The following is an 11,725-nucleotide window of genomic DNA, read 5'->3' as shown; positions in this document are numbered from 1 at the left end:
GAATTTTTTATTTCTAATCCAGATCTGAGCAACAGTGATCAACGCAAAATGATTTTTTTAGACCTTCAAGAAAATGGCTGTATCTTTTTTATAAATATTTTTTAATAAAAAAATATATTCAATTCATAAAAATATACTCTTTTACATGTACAGATTTTTTTAAAGTTTTGTAATTTTTGCAAAAAATATTATCAAAAAGTCACACATTTTTTTTACTTCCTGACTGAGCATGACTTTTTAATATAAAACAGTTTGAATTATGTACATTATGTGATAATATATAATCCAAGTTATTTAATTATAATTAATAATATTTTTTCTTGTATTTGCGATATCTTTCTACTTCAGACTGTCTTCGTAATTGATTCATAAGCTCCATCGGAACGTACCATAACTTTTCGACATTGTTAAGCAGAGCTTCCGTTACTCGACAGCATATAGCAGCCATGTTAACCTGAGCGGTTAAATCGGTATGATCTTGAGGATGAACATATCGGGGTGGAAAAAGCGATGGTGCCACTATCATCGCCACGTTATGTATTGACATTTTATTCGATGTCTGATTTTCGATGACCAACTTCAGAAAATTTAACAATGCTTCTAAAGTACACCGATGCTCGACAGGTAGCAACAGCACCAATAAATTAAGAGAATATACCAAGTCATTAGGATTCTTGACACCTATAAAATGATTTTTTCGTATCCTTATAACATATATTTATATGTAAAGTATTATGTCACATATATAATTTACTAACCATGACTTTGATAAAAAGCATCAATCAATTCGATAGTAAAAAGAGGTTGCGGTAAATCTCGTAATAATTTTTTCAGAACGGCTGACAAATCGTGACACGGAGTATGTTTAAACAACTTATCCATCTCCTTTGGTTTACAATAAAAATCTGTTTCTAGTTCCGTACAAATTATTTCCACCTAAATAATTAGTTTTAAGCTTAACTTTAATAATATATAAATAATTAAGTGACATACAAACAAATAAACAATTACTTTAACCCTTTGTTGCAAAACTGTTTTAAGCATATTTTTTATGAATCTTCCCAGATAGCAAAATATCTGCAGTCTTCTAGCAATCAACAGATTCTAGCTGTCAACAGATTCGAGCAGAAAATGACAGCAGTCTACCATCAACTGCGTCTGCATTAGGCTTGTGTTCTGTTAACATCGCCTGTCATAATGTAAAGTCAAATTGTTGGCAAAAGCTGAGCAGATCCTGTCGACATTATCTGACCTTAGATTGTCAGCAAAAATGACGCAGAAATCCAGCAGATTCTGAAACAATCTGTTTACAATCAATTATCATTTATTAATTTCTGTCAACAATGTGCTGTCAAATCGTGTCAGAGCAGGCTCTATTCGTTTCTGCTGATAGTGCTAAGTGATATCGAGAGGATCTGCTTGGTTTCTAATAGACACTATACCACAAATCTGTTCTGTTTCTTTCTCCAGTCTGTCATTTACTTCTTGCAGATTCTATTACGGTTTTTCTAGCAGTCTGTCAATTATTATATCTAATTCTGTAACAAATCTATTGTTATTTCGTTGGTATAATGTGTAGCAGTTGTTAAAAAAAATCTGCTTTCTACAGACTTGGCTATCTGGGTTAATACATAAAAATTTTTGAGATCGTTGATTGTAAATTTAAAGAGTCGCAATTTAAAAAGTCAAAGTGGCAGATCTAGTATGACAAAATGAAAACATTAATTATAATTTAAACATGACTAAAATTTTATACTAAGCTTTTGATTTCAACCTACAGCAAATTTGAAAATCTGAAATGATAATTCCAATTTAGAAGAAGCTCTTGCTACTTTTTAACGAAAAAGTTTCACTTTTGGCACACAACCACAACTAATCACAAAAATGTAAAAAAAGTCTTAAGGCTCCTGAATAGGCTGTGTTCTAAATTTACTGCCAGCGCTGAAAATCTACAGTTTGCGTTATATATTTTCAGCACTGGCAATGAATTTTGGAACACAACTATAGTCGTGGTTGGAATTGTGACGTCATAGGCGAGAAATATACGTTAATTTATGCTGCATGCCATTTGTAAAATTTTTATTTGTAAATAAAGACAATTTGAAAATCTAAATGACAAGATCGCTTTAAAACATTTATAAAAATAGGCAAAAACTACCTTTTCCTCCCTTGATAGTCAGTAAAAGGTAGGTAAAGTGAGCAGTAACAAGAGAGGTAAATTCGGGCAGAAACACACAGTTTAACAGCTGTTGGAACAAGTAAAATATACATATAAAATTCCAGGATTACTTATAGTTGCTATTTTTAGAACTTTCATAACGAGACAAATCACATTTTTACAATTAAACAAATAATAACGAAATGACATGCAGCACAAATTTCGTCGTCAAAATATCACTTTTCCACACCTATAAGTTCAGCCATTTATCGTGGCGAAGCGCTATAACACACATGCCCATGTACATGTGCTCGCTTTCGGCGCGCCGAGAGCACATGTACATGGGCTCGAGCAGCTTATGTTTGTGGCTATCGGTTTTGTCATATTTCGCCAAGCCGCCATCTGATTCTGTGTCGCTGGCTGAGTATTCAGGAGCCTTAAATATAAATATACAACAAATATAATAATTTAGTTAACAATAAATAAAAATGAATTTTCAAAATTTTTATTTATTCTAAACCCACATTGAAACCCACATTTACTATTTTAAATTTCTAAATTTTGAATGCAGATTTAAAATTAGCGATTTCAAAAATATTAGCGCAAAAATTTTCATTTATTATTAAACTAATATATATATACATATTCTTATTTAAATGAATTTATTTAAAAAATATTATATGATTGCGAACCCATTACTGTCTTTACAGACTTTCAATGCAATTCATCTGAAACATTAATTATAATCTCCCCAAATTTAATCTTCAAAAACTGTAACAAATATGTTGTGAAAAATATTATCTTGGCCGGGAATCGAGTTCGGATTTCTAGCATATGAGTCCTAATCCTTTAGATTACCGAGACCTTAGCAATATTTCTCGCAATAAAAGCAATATGTACATTGCTAGAGATCCGGGTTCGATTCTCGGCCGAGATAATATTTTTCGCAATAAATTTATTATAGTTTGTAAGATTAAATTTAGGGGAATTATTAATATTTTAGATGGATTGCGTTGAAAGTCCAACAATAAACGGCATGATAATCATATTTCTAAAATTCATTTAAATAAGAATATATACATGTATTAAATCAATATTTAACTTTGACTGTCAAATGGTGCTTCTCATATTTAGGTCACGTACTCACATAAAACGATTCTAATTCGAATCTTATTAATGTTCACACATATATATATATATATATATATATATATATATGTATACATCTCAGAAATCTAGTATCAAATGTAATCAAAACAAACGAATTATAAAATACATAAAATACTCAGAAAAACTGCAAAAATATAGGTCCCATGGGACCTCTGCAGTAAAGAATTAATCAATAATTATACTTACTTTTTGCTTATGACCTCCAACACGAAGTATACCTTCTTCTTTTACTCCACGTTTTGTTAATTCATTAAGGATTTTTTGAAAAACTAGTGGTATGTTATTTTCTTCACTTGTTAATTGACTATCCCTGAGTAATAATGTCGATAAAGAAACGCCAAACAAATTTCCAGCTACAAATACGTATACGTACATCACAAAAAATCATAAGAAATTGCATACGAATATAATTATTTTATGTACCTTTCCTTCGTCGCTTATTGGGTTTTCGTCTCGAAAGCGGTATATTATATTTATCAAAAATCGCCGTTAGCTCGAGCCATAAAAGAGGCTGTAATCTCATAAAATCTCGTTGCGATAACAATTCTATATCTTGCCGAGCATAATCGTCATTGGTAATAAGATTGTCAGCAGACCACATTTGAGATTTCGCTTCGTTAGTTTTGCACATCTCCTCGAAACTAAGATGACCGTGTGACGATGTACGACTTAATGAACGAGCTATTAAATTTCCATCCGCTGGTCTAGTTAAGCCATATAAACTGCTATGACTTCGTGTTACTGTCACATGATTTCCTGAACTCCGTCTTAAATATAAGATGACAATTAGAAAAAATATTTGATAATTATTTACATTAGGGAATCCTCTCTAATGACCTTGACCTTGACATATGTTGTCAAAGTCCCTGAGTGCCTTCCAATTTTAGTCGTCACTCGTTATTCGATAAAAAGTTATTACAAAAAGAATGAAAATGATGTCTCATTTCTACTATATAAAACAGAAATTTTTCGCTTTAAAATATACTTTGCACACAAAGCGAATTTCACCCTACTTCCCCTCCGACCAAGGAGCATCTGACTTTCTACGTAAAGAGAGGTCCACCCTATTCTACGAGAGGCGGCACTGCTCCCAAGAAATATAACCTAACCTAACTCAACTCATATTTTAGTTTTCGGTAGCCATTGGCCATCGCTTTGCATAGGGTGGATCTCCCTTCACGTACACTCTAGGCAAAAGGAAAATAGAATAGATCTCGCTTCGCATAGAAATGCGTATTCCCTTAATCGGTTCACCCATACCTTTCTCCCAGCCTAGAGAGTTATGTGACTTTTCAAAACAAAGAAATAATTACTTTGACTGTTAATAATCTTTTAACGAATAACGAGCGACGGCTAAAACTTGTTGATAATTACTCAAAATCATGACCTTGATAACATATATCAAGATCAAGGTCATTGGTGGGAGTCCTCTAATGTAAATAATTATCAAATATTTCAATAAAACAATTAAAAACAATTATTCAATTTTCTTAAAAATACCGAAGAGTTGATTCCTTTGAGCCAGCCAATTTTCTAACTGATTCAGTATCTAAATTTGCTACATCATTAAGACCACAATTGTTATTTCTCTGAAGTGGCCTGGCAATGTGTATTGTTCCCAATCTGTGGTAGCCGGTCAACTGAATTCCTTCTGTGTGATAATATGTAATATCTTAGTTTTTCGTATCGTATATCGTAGTTTTAAAGTAAAACTACTAATAATCTAGAAATTATTACATATAAATGCAAAGGCAGTAATACCAGAATCATTTGCGACATCCCCTCTCGACCAATTTCCGGCCCTTCTAAAAATTTCTTGCACGGGCACAGAAGCGGGCACAAAATTGACAACTGTTTGGGGAACATTTAATGTTCTACGAACTGTTGTTTTTCTTTCATTTGACGTACGGTGGAATGTAGAAACAAAACTTGAAATATCAGCGTTTTAATAATCAGAAATAAATTTCATCACAAAATAACATGTATGTTAATTACAATAAAATAAACTTACTTTTGATGCGCATCTTCGATCACATTGACTATTGGAGGTGAAGGAGGTGATGCATTTTCTGATGTAGCGTCTCGAATTGAATCTAAAGAATCAGGTGTGGCACTACGTGATCGTGTACCTGTGCTAGAAACCTATAAATAAATATATTTACAATTTATATAAAATATATCTTATTTATCGCAAGCACGCACGCACGCATACGCACGTACGTACGCACACAGAAGTATATAAAAAATATATTATGCGTAATAGTGTGTGAGCGGTATATGAGAGGAATTTTATTAAAACACTACCTACCAAGCACCAATACTAATTCAGAAATCTGATTTTGGTCATATTTTCTGAAAGCCTAATTCGGTCTTCTAATCTCTATTTTTCATGCTTTTTAATTACAATTTTAAGAATTTGTTGATAATAAATTATGATACAAATTTAGATCAATTAAAATAAATGTAATTAAATACAAAAAGTGTTATATCAAAGAAAAATCTTAATGCTTAAATATTTCTTGTACAAATTTATACTATTTGATATATACTATCTGATTCTGCATATTTATATATTGCCAAATCTTTTTCGGTCTTGAAACGGTCATCAAACATGATCAGAATCAAAGTAGTAACATTACTTATTAAATTGAAGTAATTTAATAATTCTTGATGCTAATAAACATCTAACAAGTAAAATAAATTAAGTTTTTTCGCTAATCTTTATTGTCATTTTTTAATTATTTATATATATTCCCACACATCTCTGGATTTTTTGTACTTAAAATTACTTTTAAGTACAAAATTTTTTGTACTTAAAACTTTTATTCGAGCTAATATTAGAATTTCTATAACGTTCTATTTTTTTTTAATAACTTAAAAAGGCAAAGAAACGAGTTTTTTTAAATCCAATTTTTTTCAAAAACTTGACGTGTTGAAGAATTTTCAATCACGCATTACAATTTGTAATATATGAGAAAAAATTTATCAATCACCTACTATTGTACATATTGCGATGTGAAAATTTTTGTTCGTTACTATCGCGAGTCATCTGCGAGGGATGTTGCGTCCTCCCGGCTCACGTGCGACTGCACATGCGAGCGTGCACTAATCATTCGCTTAATTAATTTATTTGTTGACAAATTATTTTTTTAGTCTTGCATTTAGATCTAGTGTAAAGTACTTGAGGCAAGTTTGGGAATATTAGAGTGAATCAATGATACAGATTTTCCTTAATTAATAATGACGAAAGAAAAAGATATATTTCTGTGATTCTTGAAACAGAGAGAGAATTTTTAATTTAAGATTACAAAAATTGAAGAGAAAGTGAAAAAGATTGATCAATTACAGAAACGTAAAAAAATCAATTACAAATATAGGTGCTGCCATAAAGTAACGAGATTATCAACCGGGCATTTTAAAAAGGAAGAACTATTTTCAATAAGTATCATCAACGGACTGTGTTCAATGACTGTGTTCAATGAATTATTGTTTTTGTAATCTTGTCTCACCTACTAACGGGAAAAAAAAGACTACTCAGAGAAGGTATGATAATAGGCTGGGAGCTGCTTCAGCCGGGAGCCCGAACATGCAAATTGTATGATTTCATACATTTCTTGTAACATTCTAAGCTTTGCTGTATCGCACGCAAATTATAGGAAAAACTATGGAAGGAGGAAGCTTCATGCTATGGAGGTGACTGAGGATATTATGTCGGAGATAAAAACACTCCGACACTTCTTCGGATTCTCCAAGCCAGCCCAAGGATTGCGGGCGATATTGGAGGATATCTTCAAATTATATTGCGCGCTAAAGCGCAAGAATTTGTGGCCCACGAGGATGATTCGCGGGATCGCGTAACTGATAAAGGTTAATCAGCATAATTAGAGGAGGATCGAACGGCCTGCGTGAATCCATGGAAAACTCTCAGCCGGCACTCGTACCGTGGCCGAGCCAAAACTATGACAGGATACATAATCTCCCAGGATTAATCGAGAGCAAAACCTAGGATTGTCGTTTCAAGGATACCGGGGGATACGAAGAGTATTGAATGAAACGAGTATTATGTAAATGCCGATTGCGAGATTCCTGACATCGGGTGGATCGCACGTTAAGACTCTCGAGAAGTTTCTAGCGGCCGATTTAATGGCTGCCTGAGTTAGCGAATTATGGACCATGTGCCATCCACCTGAATCCGCCATCCGCCCTTTTTTTTCAAGGAAATACTGCTTGCCGACAGAGCCTTTGCCACAATCGCTTCATATTATTTTATTTGTATATTGGTCAGTCGAGACTTTCATTGATTGCGAAATCAGAATAACTGTAAAATCCGGACTAGATCTGCCCGATTCGCGTCGACGTAATCTATTCTGATAACTTTTTTTTTGTCAGTGTGTGACTCTTTATCGACGATAAACTTCATTCTGATGTAAAATATTCACCTTTCTTGTGTGATCTTTCGGAGAGCTGAGATTTATTGAGATCTAAAGCGGTTGCCTTATCGGCAATTAATGTCGACTCTATCGTTGTTTTATCGCAAATGCCATGCATATAAAATCAGGCTTAACATATGAAAGTCAATTGTAATTCAACGTCTCAAAATACACTTGTTATCTATTTTTGTTAATTTCTGTGTTATTCTTGCAGCCTATCTCTCTCGTCCTTCGACAATTTTTCAGATTTGTACCCATCCTTGTTGCCGTTGCGAATTACGCATAAATATCAAAAAATAAGCAAAAAATTAACGAAAGAATGGCACGCTCTCTCATGCCTGATGCTCAACTTGTTTTGAGAAAAAGCTCTGAGGTTTTACGAAAAGTCTGTGTAGTTATCGAAATCTTTTGCAAAGAAGTTCATTTATGTGAAAAATATAGAGCGACGAAATTGTGCCGTCATTCGTGAGTACGGTCAATATAATATAAAACAAAAAACAATAAAAAGATGTGAAAGGCACATAAGAGTTAGTAAATCACTTGAAAGTGTATAAAAGATCTACATATATATTAATTATATAAAACAAGAATTCTAAAAATTGGGCATTACATGTTTTGGTTTCTTCATTGAGTCATCTTCAGATGCTTGATACAGATGTGCAGTCAACATATTACTTAAAATTAGATTTAACTTGATGATGCGAACAATGTTGTAACGTTATCGGCAATGAACGGATGAACATTCCACAAAGAACGGAGAAGATTGCTCGCATACGGTTAACAGGCCGAATGTTTGAACTTTCTCGTTGTTCCGATCGCCGATCGCCAACTTCATATCGCATATTAATAATTCCGTCAGAAAGTTAAAACATCGATGATGATGTGAGATAATGAATTCCAGTCAGAAAATAAAAAAAATGTATATATTCTGTAAAAATGTATTTATAAGAATAAAACTAAATATGTGTCAAGAAATGAAAGATGAGCAGCGCGCTCATCTACACCAACGTATGTGTATATTACATCGAAGTACAAGCTCATTTTTGCTCATTGTACTTATAATAAGAGTACAGCCAGTAGGGTATCAGTGATTGGTCTGCCAAATTGAGGCAAACACGGAAGTCGTATACTCATGCTATCAGTACACATATAGTGTACACCATTTACATTATTTATAGCAATTTTTCTGTGTGTCAGAAGCAAATACATAGAGAATGAACTACTCGATCGTATCTAAGTAATATGATCGACAAAAATGAGAAAGAAGAACCATGGAAGACGGCCAATCTCCTTATTCTCTCTTTATATCGTTATATCGTTGAGTGGAAAAAGATTGACCATCTTCTATTGATTGACGCCTCTCTCTCTCTCATTTTACACCATATCACAGGCAGAAGACGCTAAATATTTAGAAATATATCTGGATCGCAGGCTAACTGGAAAAAATATGGATGAAATGAAGACAACTGGATTAAAAAACTCAGCAAACTATATTGGCTGATGGGCAGGAACTCACAACTAACATTGGACAATAAACTATTAATTTATAAAACTATAATTAAACTTAAATCAGTATGGACTTATGGAATTCAACTCTGGAGGTCGAGCAGCAAGCACTTTAATCGAAATGTTTCAGCGTTTTTAATCCAAGATTTTAAGAATTAAAATAATAATATAAATTAAGATTCAAATAATAAAAAATTTTTTTAATAAAGTTTCGAATTGCAATAAGATGGTAGTTGTTAACAATTAAAAATTATTAAAATCTAATATTATATATGTAAAATATTCAACAAAACAAACAATTCAACCCTTATCGGGTCGTCTTCAGTGTCGTACAATATTAATCCAATCGCAATTTAATTCCACAAAACCTTCAATTCTCAAAGTATCCATACCATATTAATTTTTCCAATAATTACAGATCTCTTGACAAATAAAAAAAGTGCCTCATTGCAACTGTATAAGTCATTAAATTGTCATATCGACTTACACAGATCGATAAACGTTGATTGTTCAAAAATTTAGATCATATATGAGAATCAACGTTTATCGACTTGTGTAAGTCGATATGGCAACTTAATGACTTATACAATTGCAATAAGGCACTTTTTGATTTGTTATCATACTATCTGTAATTATTGGAAAAATTAACATAGTGTGGATACTTTGAGGATTGAAAGTTTTTGTTAAATTATGGATTAATATTGTACGATATTGAAGATGACCCAATAAGGGTTAAAACATTTGTATTTTTAAATGTATTAGATTTTAATGATTTTTAAATATAATTGTTAACAACTATCATCTTGTTGCGACTCGTAGTCTTTTGTTAAAAAAAATATTTTAAGTATTGTTACCAATGCTCCATGGTACGTTACTAACAAAGTGTTTCACAGAGCTCTCCACATGTAAGAGAAGAAACACATAACTTTAATAAAAAATATCATTCAAAACTAGACACTCATCCCAATAAACTAATAAAGAATCTCCTCTAAAAAGTGAACAGATGAAGTGAAAAGACTAAAAAGATGCAAACCTATAGACCTTATCATTTGTTTTAAATGCTATGCATTTAACAAATAATTAAGATAAAAGCGAAAGAAAGGCAGCCATTGAGACAGCCTCCTTTCTCCTAATCAAGTCAAAAAATTACTTATTATTATTACTTATTATCTTAGAATAGATTGTAAATAAAGCATAAGACAGGAAAAAAAAAGAAATTCGGGTCCGACTGAAATCTCCATAATTTCTTCTGTCAATCTTTAATTTTTTATAATAAATCAACAAAAACTTTATATGACCATATATTCAAAACAGCTTATTATTTCAAAGATACATCCAAGTTGTCGGAAAAATTTTGTTTCTCCAAAAATTTCGAAAACATATAATATTTTGGTAAATATCTGCGTATATTTCAAAGATCAAAATAACTCAAGTAATTTTCGATTTTTAGAAAAAAATATTTTTCCTTTAACTTGGACAGTTTGTATCTTTCTCTAGAACTATAGATCATATGATTATATGAAATTTTTATCTTGATTTAGCATAAGGAGTCACTCCTTAAAATCTTAGAATATTTAACTATCCATATATATATATATAATATTTCCCAACTAACTTGCTTTATATTTATATAATCAATTAAAGGTATTTTAATTTTTTAATATTCATTAATTTGTCGATATACCTCTACATCTTTAAAGACATCTCTAATATCTGGTTTGCGAACACGTTGGCGTTGATTAAAACATTGTTTAACTGTATGATTAAGCGATCTCACGCGACGTTTCACAGTTTCTGCTTGAGCTCGTGACAGAGGACGCAAAACTGCTCCTAATTCCTCAGGTTGAATTTCCCTGCCTGCCTTCCACGCCTCTGTTAATTGTCCTAAACCAGCTGCATGTAACCATTCAGCTTCTTCTTCTCCTTCTATTAAAAAAATCCAAAAATATTCATTCTATAAATTTAAAATGTATAATGTTATGTTGCAGCATAATAACTTTTTATATTTTTAAGTTTTTTTCATACTTTTTATATTGTACTTAGTTTTGTTTTAAATTCTTAAAGGAACGAATAAAATCATCGATTTTGTTCAGGTCCAACCAGTATGTGAAAAATGTTTTTTATAGTTTTCGAATTGCACAGAATCACATGGAGTAATCAGTTTCCATAAACATGAAGAGAACATATGTAAAAATGTGAATAAAGTGAATAAAATTTTTTCCATAAAAGAGATGCACAATGATCGTTTTTTATTCTAACTGTTAACTCTCAAAAACTATTAAATGTATGTATATTTTGTTATAATAAAATTAAAATAAAAATGGAAACAAATATTCGAAACCCAGGGTTGATAAAAATTTTTAAAAAACGTTTTTTTGTTGATGTTCTTAATATTTTAAACATGTTTTAAACAATATTTAAAAAAAACATGCAATGTTTCCATCAATCAACCCTTTTGATG

At 31.7% G+C, this 11,725-nt stretch overlaps 1 protein-coding gene across 3 annotated transcripts in view; it reads right to left on the bottom strand.

Moving 5' to 3' along the window:
- Positions 1–304: 304 nt before the first annotated feature.
- The window catches only part of LOC108685358 (rho GTPase-activating protein 18), a 42,190-nt gene continuing 30,769 nt past the window's right edge, over positions 305–11,725 (bottom strand). For all 3 annotated transcript variants that reach the window (XM_018190110.1, XM_018190109.1, XM_018190112.1), the window contains exons 3-10: positions 10,949–11,190; positions 5,340–5,470; positions 5,090–5,256; positions 4,829–4,979; positions 3,752–4,095; positions 3,515–3,681; positions 759–936; positions 305–681 (exon numbers count right to left, since the gene is read on the bottom strand). In XM_018190110.1, the coding sequence (XP_018045599.1) occupies positions 305–681; positions 759–936; positions 3,515–3,681; positions 3,752–4,095; positions 4,829–4,979; positions 5,090–5,256; positions 5,340–5,470; positions 10,949–11,190 (1,757 nt within the window). The remainder of the gene's footprint in view (positions 682–758; positions 937–3,514; positions 3,682–3,751; positions 4,096–4,828; positions 4,980–5,089; positions 5,257–5,339; positions 5,471–10,948; positions 11,191–11,725) is intronic.

This window comes from Atta colombica, unplaced genomic scaffold (assembly GCF_001594045.1).
Source record: "Atta colombica isolate Treedump-2 unplaced genomic scaffold, Acol1.0 scaffold151, whole genome shotgun sequence".
NCBI classification, from domain to species: Eukaryota; Metazoa; Arthropoda; class Insecta; order Hymenoptera; family Formicidae; genus Atta; species Atta colombica.
The sequence above is the reverse complement of the archived record's forward strand: the minus strand, read 5'-3'. Positions and strand labels throughout refer to the sequence as shown.